This window comes from Eublepharis macularius, chromosome 17 (genome assembly GCF_028583425.1).
Source record: "Eublepharis macularius isolate TG4126 chromosome 17, MPM_Emac_v1.0, whole genome shotgun sequence".
Lineage (NCBI taxonomy): Eukaryota > Metazoa > Chordata > Lepidosauria > Squamata > Eublepharidae > Eublepharis > Eublepharis macularius.
The window spans coordinates 28,042,341-28,053,909 of NC_072806.1; the positions used below are offsets into that span (position 1 = coordinate 28,042,341).

General features: G+C 44.2%; 1 protein-coding gene across 1 annotated transcript in view; it reads left to right on the plus strand.

Moving 5' to 3' along the window:
- Positions 1-11,569, plus strand: part of FOXN1 (forkhead box N1) — a 50,522-nt gene extending 38,953 nt beyond the window's left edge. The window contains exons 7-9 of the mRNA XM_055001625.1: positions 735-942; positions 2,505-3,008; positions 10,317-11,569. Of these exons, the coding sequence (XP_054857600.1) occupies positions 735-942; positions 2,505-3,008; positions 10,317-10,567 (963 nt within the window). The 3' untranslated portion in view covers positions 10,568-11,569. The remainder of the gene's footprint in view (positions 1-734; positions 943-2,504; positions 3,009-10,316) is intronic.

Below are 11,569 nucleotides of genomic sequence, written 5' to 3' on the forward strand. Positions count from 1 at the left end.
AATAATCTGCCTGGTCTTCAAATAAATCTCTCATTTACCGATATCCATTTATAAGCTAGGAATAGGACTTCCAGTTGAAACCAATAGCCCAAAATCTCTGCTTCTGCCTCAGGTTTGGTGGATAGAAGTCCATAAGTCACTTCCTGAAGAAGACATAAGCAAGATGGGTCCTATTTAGAGAACAACAGATTCCTTCACTGCTGTCTCAGAGACTGGAGAACAATCCAACTAAATGTGCCCCAGAGCTTCCAGCGTTGGCCTTTCTCTTCTTACCATTAGTCCTGCAACCTTTCATGCAGACTAAGAAAGTTTTCAAGACTCCTGCAAACTAAAATCAAAATCTGGACCATGTCAGTCCCACTTTTGACACATCCAGTTCTCCTAACCTCGGACTCTTTCTACTTCTGTTCTCTGAACTCTTTCCAGCTTTTTAATATGACCAGAACGAAACATACTCCTCTCCAGAAAAGCCTTCCCCAGGTTGCAACTTTGCTAATCCTACTAAGACAACCCCTGGTGGCCTTTGCTCTAGTCTGTGATATGCATTGCTATTTATCTTACGATATCTGGGAATAAGAACTCAGTGGGCAGTGGGATGGGGGGGGGCGGAGCCTCTCTGAGCACTGACTGTTGTCTGGGAAAAGCAGCATTTCAGCATCAAAGCAAGGACCCCAAGGCCCAACGCAAACCTTTTTCTCCTGTCATTCACATCCGTTTCCGTTTGCTTTTCCTAGACGGCTCCTGATGGCTGGAAGAACTCCGTACGCCACAACTTATCCCTGAACAAGTGCTTTGAAAAAGTTGAAAACAAGTCCGGCAGCTCCTCTAGAAAAGGCTGCTTGTGGGCCCTGAATCCTGCCAAAATCGATAAAATGCAGGAGGAGCTGCAGAAATGGAAGAGGAAAGACCCAATGGCTGTGAGGAAAAGCATGGCCAAACCAGGTAGGCCAAGAGCACGTGTGCACTCTTCTCACAGCAGCCCACAGAACCTTTTCTTTCGGGGTTTTTTTGTTTTGTTTTGCAAGCTTGTAGCACGATCCTTGCTGGAGAAAAATGCCTGCCTGGGCATGGCGGCTGCCTTGAGGTGGAATCCATGGCTGCCAGGTTGCTGATTGGGGCCAACTGTGGACCTGGGATCCCATCAAAGAGAGGGAAGCAGGAAGGAGGCAAGGCAGGGGGGAGTTTCAGTGGGTTACCACTGCTGGGTCTACTCCAGCAAACATCCCCATTCCATTCTTGCTTCTCTGTTATAAACCCACAAAGTCTCTGGTTTTGCACCAGTTTCAGCTTCCTTGCATAAAATGCCTCTCCTCAAGTTTACACATTTTAATATTATTTGTGCATTATTATGGCATAGAAAGAGAAGGAAAGGGTGAAAGCAAAAGGGATGGACAAGGTAAGTCCACCTCTACCAATCAGAGGGTGGAGTCACCCCATCTTTCTCCCAGCCTCAAATGCTGTAAAAGGTTGGGCTTGTCCGGTAGGTAGGTAGATAGAGATAGGCAAAAGGGAGCCAATTCCAGCCCTTTGGAAATGTTCAAAGAGATTCCAGGCCAAAGGCTAAGGTTGCCAAGTCTGGATTGGGAAATTCCTGAAGATTTGGGGGTGGAGCCTGGGGGCGGTGGGGTCTGGGGAGTGGAGAGACCTTCAGCAAGGTGCCCCAGAGTCCACCCACCAGAACAGCCATCTTCTCCAGGGGAACTGATCTCGGTCATCTGGAGATCAGTTGTAATTTCTGGAGATTCCCCAGGCCCCACCGGGAAGTTGGCCACCCTTCCAGATGCTGCTCTGGGATTTTGAGGGGCGCTGAGCTCAGGCAGGCAGCAGATCCATTTTCTTCAGGGTCTAGCTAGCCTTCAGTTCCAAAAGATGGAGGCAGATGGAGTGTCTCCTATGTTTAAGTAAGATATCTCGGTCTTTTCTATTTCTTCAATGGGCAGGACTGAAGATATTAAACCTGTTAAGGGACAGGGGTTTGGGAGACTTACAGGTTCATAGCCTGGATCATTAAAGGGAGGAAGGAAAGGTGGAGCTCCAGCCCTGTCATTTGAAAGCAGAGCTCAGCTCCACCTCCCTCCCTTTGATCCTGCTCAAATGAGGGAGCCCCGCAAGTTGTGAGGACGACAACCTCACGTGGATGCTCCTCAAAACAGCAAGGCCAGCCTATGCGCAGCACAATTTACACTGAGTCAGACCCACATCTTGGTGTAGCTTTGGGAAAAAAACCCAGAAACCCAGCCCCTTTTGGGTAGCGTGTAGCTGTCGATGACAACCAGGGAGTTCTTGAGTAGCTCTTTGGAGTTTCTTCCCCTTGAAAAAAACCACCTACTCTTCAGCCTCTTTTGGAAGGGATATAAGTTTCAAGTCTGGGCCAACTCAGGAACGTCAAATAGAGCCAGTTTTATCTAGTGTGGTTAATTGTGCTACTCTTGGGGCTTGCTACAAGTCCAAAGACACAAGCCAAAAAAAGTCTGATTTGCCTTTGGTTCCAATTTTATTTGCAGAAGAACTGGACACGCTGATAGGAGGCAGGACTGAAAAGCTGAGATCTTCCCTGCCAGGTTGTAGCCCGACTCCCTCAGTTCCTGGCCACATGCCTCTCCAACATCCCTCTCTGTGTGAGCCACCCATCTCTGCAGCACAGCCTGTCCATGCACTTCCCAAACAAGGACCACCACCAGTCAAGAACCCGCTGCCAAACGTTCTCCGGGGTCAACAGACTTCCTGCTACAGGGCAGCACCAGGCTTCGCTCCGCTCTCTCCCACTTTTGTACAGCAGTTACCTGACAGCCCTCAAGCACTCGTCCCATCAGCTGAGGCACAAGATGAACACCGAGTGCTGTCCAGTACAACGCACGAGCCCCCCTTGCCTGCTCCACCGCCTCTGGGACGTGCCATGAAAGAGCACGGAGCTGCTCGGACTGTGCAGGACCTCTTCATGCCAGAAGGAGACCTCAGCAACGACGTTGATGCCCTCAATCCTTCCCTCACTGATTTCGACCTCCAAGGTAAATTCCCAGGACCATTCGTCAACTCAGCATCTGTCGAGAAGATTTTATTTTACCTATTTGGAATCTGATGCTATCTGATAGGGAAACTTTTAAAATAGTACTCTGTGGCCAATTATAAGATTCCCTTCTACCACTTATCCAAATATAATCCAAGACACCGTCCACAGTGATACAGAGAAATATGAGTTTTATTGTTACACAAAACTCAGAGCCGAGCTACAAGTGAGGAATTACACTTGAATGGCAAGTGAACAGGGAGGAATACACGTGAGTCTGTTCACTTGCCATGCAAGTGTAATTCCTCACTTGTAGCTTGGCTCTCAGACACATGAGGTTCCCGGGGCCTGATGTGTACTGAGCTACCTTATCCTTATGCTTAAATACTTTAATGCTAAATTGTTTACAGAACAAATTGAATCAAAAGACCCAAAAGGTTAATACAAACATCTCTTTAGAATTACATTTCCCAGAATACATGGCACCATACAAGCTTGAGTGACAGGTCAGTCATGTCTCACTATAATACAAACAGATCCAGAGGATGGTTGTTGGGGGTTTTCCGGGCTGTATTGCCGTGGTCTTGGCATTGTAGTTCCTGACGTTTCGCCAGCAGCTGTGGCTGGCATCTTCAGAGGTGTAGCACCAAAAGACAGAGATCTCTCAGTGTAGCACCAAAAGACAGAGATCTCTCACACTGAGAGATCTCTGTCTTTTGGTGCTACACCTCTGAAGATGCCAGCCACAGCTGCTGGCGAAACGTCAGGAACTACAATGCCAAGACCACGGCAATACAGCCCGGAAAACCCCCAACAACCATCGTTCTCCGGCCGTGAAAGCCTTCGACAATACATAGATCCAGAGGAGTTAGCCGTGTTAGTCTGTAGTAGCAAAATCAAAAAGAGTCCAGTAGCACCTTTAAGACTAACCAATTTTATTGTAGCATAAGCTTTCGAGAATCACAGTTCTCTTCGTCAGATACATGGAGGGCATCTGATGAAAAGAACTGTGATTCTCGAAAGCTTATGCTACAATAAAATTGGTTAGTCTTAAAGGTGCTACTGGACTCTTTATAATACAAACACCTCAAATGCTGGAGCTATATTTTTGTTATGAGTTTGAAACACTTCTGGGAAGTAACACTTCCAAGGCGGAAATCTTAGTTACGAAATGGGAGCGGGGAGGATGTTTACAATTACTGGAAACTCTCTTGCTTGTTATGCGTTTACGCTGAACCACAGCTAAATCTCACCAATGAAGCAGAAGAAATTTGCCACTGAGGCAAACTTGCCTTCTGTGTCTTTGCTTGAATGAATGCTCACACATGATTATAGAAGAGGGGTCCCTAAAAAAATCCCTTAACATTGTCAGAAATTTAAATCGGCCTCCAGTTTGGGTTCTACTCAGGAATAGTGCGGAAAAAACGGAAGTTTTGCTCTAGATTTTGGAAAGCCCAGTGGTGTTTTCTCTCCTGGGGAAGATGTCAAAGTAGGTTATATAAATGGGGGCAAACCTTACAGCAGGGTTGTGGATCCACCATACAGCCTCAGAGCCAAGCTACAAGTGACGCCTGACACAGGTTGGACACATGTCAGCTTCCCTCAAGTTTTGATGGGAAATGTAGACGTCCTGGTTTTACAGCTTGGCTCTCCATTACAGCTGCAAGACCAGGACGCCTACATTTCCCATCAAAACTTGAGGGAAGCTGACAAGTGTCCAACCTGTGTCAGGCGTCACTTGTAGCTTGGCTCTCAGAAAAGATTCCGTTCCTCCTCCCATTCAAAAGAACACATACGGGATATTTAATTAGAAGAGAGGTGCTGCTATTCTCTGCCAGCAGACCCTTGCCCCTGGAATTTCATATCCCTACCCCACCCCCATCTCATAAGGAGAGCCCAGCTGGATCAAGCCAGGGTTTCATCTAGTCTAACATCATGTTGCACAAAGTGGCTAACAAAGTGGAGGCAAATAAACAGGGTATAGAGGGCGAGGCCTTCTGCTGTTGCCTGTTATTCAGAGTTTTACTGCCTCCAAATGTGGAGATTCCTTTTAATCACCACCGTGGCTAGCAGCCATTGATAGACCACTCCTCCGTGAATCTGTCTAACCTCCTTTTAAAGCCAGGTATGCTAATGGCTGTCACTCCCTCCATTGGCAGTGAATTCCACAGGTTAATTACACCATGAGTCAAGAAGTATTTCTTTTTGTTTGTCCTGAATCTACCACTCATCAGCTTCATTGGATGCCCCCAAGTTCTAGAATTTTGGGGGAAAGTCCTCTCTGCCCACTCTCTCTATCCTGTGCATTATTTTAGAAACTTCTATCATGTCCCCCTTAGTTATCTCTTTGAAAAGGTCCAGACTCTTCAACCTTTTCTCCCAGGAAAGCTGCTCTTACCCCTTAATCATCTTGGTCGTCCTCTTCTGAACTTTTTCCAGGTCTGCAATATCCTTTTTAAAATATGGCAACAAGAACTCTATGCTGTGTTTCCAAATGAAGCCACAACATAACTTTTTACAAGGGAATTACAATATTGATCACTGAAGTTTGTCTTTTTCACTACTACCACACACTGATCCATTTTCAGCAAGCAATCCACTGTAATCCCAACATCTCTTTCCCTCTCAGGACCAAACTAAACAATATGGTATTCCCAGAGAGATCCCTTACCTAAAGACTCCTAAGTAAACTTAGCAGTTATGGAGTAAGAGAATGAGTTCTCTTAAACTATACAAAACTGAATTATTTGAGAGGGCTTTTTGCACAGAAAATATGGCTGTATTTTAACAAAATGATTCTGAATGAAGCTTGGAGAAAAAGTTTAGGGACTATATTGTATATAGAGCATACTGTCTGTTGCTGTAAGTAAGTTGTTGCTATGTACTTTTTCCATCATTTCTCATGTGTTGTTTTAAAAGTTATGCTTCCCTTCACCAAGTTTCTGATTCCTGGTTGATTCCAGATTTCTACAAGTCAAATTCTATTGCATTGCCTTTTGGATGTCCCTTCCTGTTGGTTGTTTTGTCATATTCTGTGTAATCCATCTTGAGTCCCAGCAAGAAAGGCAGGCTATAAATAATATAAAGAAATAAAGATTAAAAAACTGGTTAAACATGAAACAGAAGCAAGGATACATTTTTTACTTTTTTAAAAAATTAATTTTATTTACATTATTTATAGTCTGCCTTTCTCACTGAGATTTAACGTGGCGTCCCACTCTAGAGATAGCTGGTCTCCAAAAGCAACCCTTTGAGTCCATTCCATGAGGAATGGTTTGAACCAGTCCAGAAGGCATATCCCTGGATACCCACTTCTGCCTCCAAACGCCTCGCCAAGATGTCATGGTCTACTGATCAAACACTGCAGATAGATCCAGGAGCAACAATGAAGCATAGCCTTTCTCAGGGCTCATTTCGAGGGGGAACGCGCCGGAACACAGTTCCGGCAGTTCCCCAGAGAGGTCACATGTCAGGTGGTCCCGCCCACCTGACTCTTGGCCATTTTGGGCCCATTTCAGCCTGGATTGGGGCCGAAACATCCCGGATCGGGCCTCTGATGGGTGGTGGATCTCTCTCTCACTCAGCAGCGGCCTGATCCTGACCATTTTGGGCCCCTTTTCGGCCATTTTCAGCCCCTTTTTGCCATTTTGGGCCCAATTTCAGCCCTGAATGGCCAGGATTGGGTCCAAAACAGCCAGAGTAGGTGATGTCAGGGGGTGTGGCATATGCAAATCAGTTATGCTGACACACTTCCTGTGATAGCAAGGGCGTGGCGTATGCTAATGAGGTATGCTAATGAGTTCCTCAGCTCTTTTTCTACAAAATGACCCCTGGCCTTTTTACATTCAGGTAGAGATCAACAACTTGAGCCATCAGAGCCCTCTCTGTCCCATAGCTTGGCCTGAATACAGACTGAAATGAGTCCAAAGCACCAGAGTTATCTAAGAAGACCTGGAGTTGGTCTGCTACTGTCCTTTCAATCACTTTGCCCAGAAAGGGCAGACTAGAGATGGGGGGGATAACTGGCCACATCATTTTGTCTAGAGATGTTTTTTCAATCAGAGGGCTGATGACTGCATGTTTGTGTGGCCAAGGGAAGGTGCTCAGAGTAGTAACTACTTTATGGACATACCTCACCATGAAGTTATTTGCTCCTAATTCTTCTTCCTGCACTGGGATGATCCTGACCAGAAGTGAGCCTTCACGGCACAATTTAAAGGATTTCCTGGCTGGGAACTTGGCTTCCTCAAAAACTTGGCTAGTTTTCAGTCTCAGCCAGTTCAGACCCCATCAACATATGTTGAAAGTTCGGATTTCTTGTTCCAATGTGCATCTCCTTACACTTACCAACACTGAATCTCATTTGGCATGTTGCTGTCCACTTACCCAATTTAGAGAGATACTCTTGTAGCCTTGGGTTTCACCAACCTGAATAATTTATCCTCTGCCAATATGGACCCCACGATAATCATCCCCAATTCCGGACCATTTATAAACAAAGAACACCAGTCCTAATACCAAGCCATGTAGGACCCCACTGCACACCTCCCTCCATTGCGAGGAATGTCCATGTATTCCTACTTTCTATTTCCAGTTTTTTAAACCGCTTTTTAATCCCTAAGAGAACCTGTCCTCTTATCCCATGACTGCTAACTTTACTCAGGAGTCTTCAGGTGAGGGACCTTGTCAAAAGCTTTTTGGAAGTCCAGGTGTATCATGTTTATTGAATTACCTGTGTCCACCTGCTCCTTCCCTTTCTCAAAGAACTCAAAAAATTTCAGCAGCCTGGAGACTGGGACTGCAAAGCAAAACTGGATGCGTTCGAATTTGTCTGACCAGTCCTTAATGAATGGGGAAGCCAGTGATTTCCTCCTCCCGCATCATACAGAATGTTGTTGCCCAGTCCAAGGGTCTCTGTAGTTTAGTGCCTACACATTGTTAGAAGTGTCTGTGTCGAAGAAGAGAGCTTGTATTCAAGCGCAGAAACTCAACACCTTCCTTAAATAAATGATAACTTCCTTCAGGCTATCCTTTGCCCGGCTGACATTCACAGGAGTTCAAGAGAAGGAGTTATTTTATTTATGTCATCTATAGTCCGCCTTTCTCACTGAGACTCAAGGCAGATTACATAGTGTGAGATTACTACAGTCAATATCCAGGACATTTCGATAAACAGTGGCATAGGGTAAATAAATGCAAGTTTACAAAGACATAGCATTAGCAGAAATCCAATATAGAGTTGAAGAAATGCTGACACAGAGCATAAACAATTCTAGGACTGATATTAGACAATATAGAACTATGCAGTAGGGTCATATTTAAAGCAACAGGTAGTACATAGGAGCATATGCTTAAAGCAATAGATAGGACATAAGGCAACATAGTGGTGAAATCTGTGGTCCCTAACTCATTAATGAAGCTTCTCTTTGAGACCACCTCCCATCTGAGTAAAAAGCCCTTTTGAATAATTTGCATTGTTTGCAAAAAGCCAGGAGAGTGGGGGCTCTCCTGACCTCCTCCAGGGTTATACTGGATCCAGCGCTACTACTAGAAAAAGGCAGCTACAAAAACTGCTTTCTACAACCTCGCTCTATTCTGGAAGATGGCTTCCTACCTCGACATGGGCAATCTGGCTACCTGGATCCATGCTATAGTAACATCAAGATTCGACAATTGTAATACACTATACATAGGTCTCCTATCTTAGTTAACTAGGAGACTCCAGTTGGTACAAAATGCTGCAGCTTGGCTGTTATCAGGAGCGAGCAGGAGCATGAATATCACTCCCATCCTGCAGTCACTCCATTGGCTACCTATCAGTTACCGTGCTTGAAGTTCAAGGTATTAGGTAGCACAGACAAGACTCTTCACAGCCTTGGTCCCGCAAAGCTACAGGAGTGCCTCTCTCCCTATGTTCCTCATAGTGTAACGAGACAGTTCCCGTGTCTAAAACCAAGTTTCAACTTGCCAAGAGAAAGATGGATCTCTCTCCGGGGAAGCCGAAAGCAGTTAGTCTTTAGACCTGTTAAACAGATAAGTTCTTTGAACCAGCTGTTTATCAGTACATTTATTTATATAGGGTTCAATATTGCTTTGCAACTCCTTATCAAACACACAGACACCAATCTAGAGTTTATTTCACTTTATTGAAAATACACCCTAGTTTTTTAATGAAGCAAGCAATCAAAATATAAATGGCTATTAATATAAATCCTATAACAATAGAACATAGAAAGGCAATAAGAAATAAGTTCACTAACATTTCTCAATAAATCCTAAGTTCAACATTGCTCAAAGTTTCTATGAAATACATAGGTAGAAATGGTTTCTCACCTAGATTCTCCCAAGAGATCTCTTCCATCAGTACCCTGCTTATTTTTCTGTGTTTACAATTATATACCTAATCATATGTAAATATTTAGGGTCTATTCACATGATAGCACAAACAAATATTGATTGGTTTGACACTTCACTGAATATTCATAATTTCATAGTACAGCCTTCCAATTAGTTAAAAAATTATGTCATAATCTGTACTGCAGGAAAATACTATAAATCTCTGACAAGTGTCAAGAAAAGTTAAGTTGGACGATCACCATTGGTTGAATCTCTGATAGAGGAACATCAATCTCAGTAGAGTCCACTATTTTAATTAATTGTCAAAGGATGAAAGCACACCTGTTGAATTACCTTATACATAGAAAAAATACACTGAAAGTTCATGCAAAGTTTAAAAGTTCATCTAGAGTATAGAAGCTAGGCCTAGTATTGTTCAGTATTGATTATTGGCATATGATCTTAATCTATATTGGCATAACAATAGGGAGCTTCACGCATCTGAACAGGGTCTCCTGCAGGTGCCACCCTGCACATGGGTGAAATCAACAGCTGCCCATGCATGTCCACCCTATGGAACAGCCTGCCCAAGGAGGTGAGGACAGCCCCCACTCTCCTGGCTTTCTGCAAACGATGCAAAACTGAATTATTCAAAAGTGCTATTTTACTCAGATAGGAGGGCTGTATTGTAGGGAGGGGGTCTCAACCAGAAGTTCTAGTAGTCTAAGAACAAGTTCTCTTTCTTAAAGCTGTAATGTCAAAAAATTAACATTTTTCTAAAAAAAACCCAAAATGTTAGGTAAGGCAATGATGCTCCAGGAGAGGCATTGCAACGACGAGCCCCAGCCTGGCTACAGCCCTGAGACACGCTCTGTAACAAAATTCAGGCTGGGTCAGGATCATGAAGGGGGGGGGGGCGCATATCCAGCACAAATACATTGACCACATGACATTTTTGTTCTTATGGCTGCAGGAAACCTTTGGGAGGAGCTGAAAGACGACAGCTTGGCCGCCGACCCCCTTGTCCTTGTTTCGTCAGCCCCATGCTTTGCTTCTCAGGGCCCGATGGACAGCAGCAGCTTCGACAGCCACAGCGGGATGCCACACCAGAGTTTGCCTGACGTGCACCTTACCACTCTTTACTCTGCTTTCATGGAGTTGGACACAGGATCTCCTTCTTCCTACCTAAATAACCCCGGATCCAAGGCTGTTGCTCTGGTCTAAGACACAAGATAGTCACTTCTGTGCCGATGGGGATTCAATTCCAGCACAAGGTCAGCAACAGCCCCTGAAATCAATGAAGAACCGTCAGAACAAAATGAATGTCTTCCAGATTCAAAAGCCTTTTTGAAGCATTGTAAAACACAGACCGACAGACTAGGGCTGGCCACTCTATTTAAAAGGCAAGATGATGTTTACCACACAGCCATTAAGCCACACCATCCCACTGGTCTTCAACAGAGAAGTTGCAGGAAGTGACTGTATAGGGATATGAGCTATGAGCTGATCCCTTTAAGTTACTCTAAATATTTCCATGGAAGTCACTATTAATCACTGCATTTTGCAATACACTTTCAAAAGTAAGTTTGACAAACAGGGAAGTGCGAAACAACCCTGCACCGAAAACAGAGGGCAAGGGTGTACACAGCCCAAAATACCCATAGTAGCATCGTTTCCAGTCATTTGCATATTTTCCCAGTTTTCACATGTTTAAGAAAATGGGGCTGGTCAATTATAGAACAGAGCATACCAGTAAAATCAAATCTTGCAGATAGCAAAATTCCTCTACTCATTGTTGTCATTTACCCCAATGATTAAGAAAAACATGGGAGACAACCTTAGATTCAAGATGCTGGAGGAGAACACGGGCAGAACGTTCAAAAAGCACCTAGTGACTGGATAAATTGATTGAAATGTTGATTGGAGCACAAATTATTGAAATAATTAAAAACGCTCTTTGAAGACCAGACCTGTAAAATGTTAACCTCTGTCCTTCTGGAAATGAACCTAGCCCACCGTGCCTTCTCCTTCAGGAACGAGATTTCATAGGGTCGTAACGATCAGTTGACTCCTCTTACGCCCTCTGAATTCAAACACAGCGCTTAGTGTGTTCTTGCAGCAATTTGTGAAAAGCTTCATTTTCATACATAGTAAGAATACCTTTATATAGTAGGAATGTGACAATTTTATTTTCTTCCAAACATTAAAGTGTTCCAAGCAAAGTGT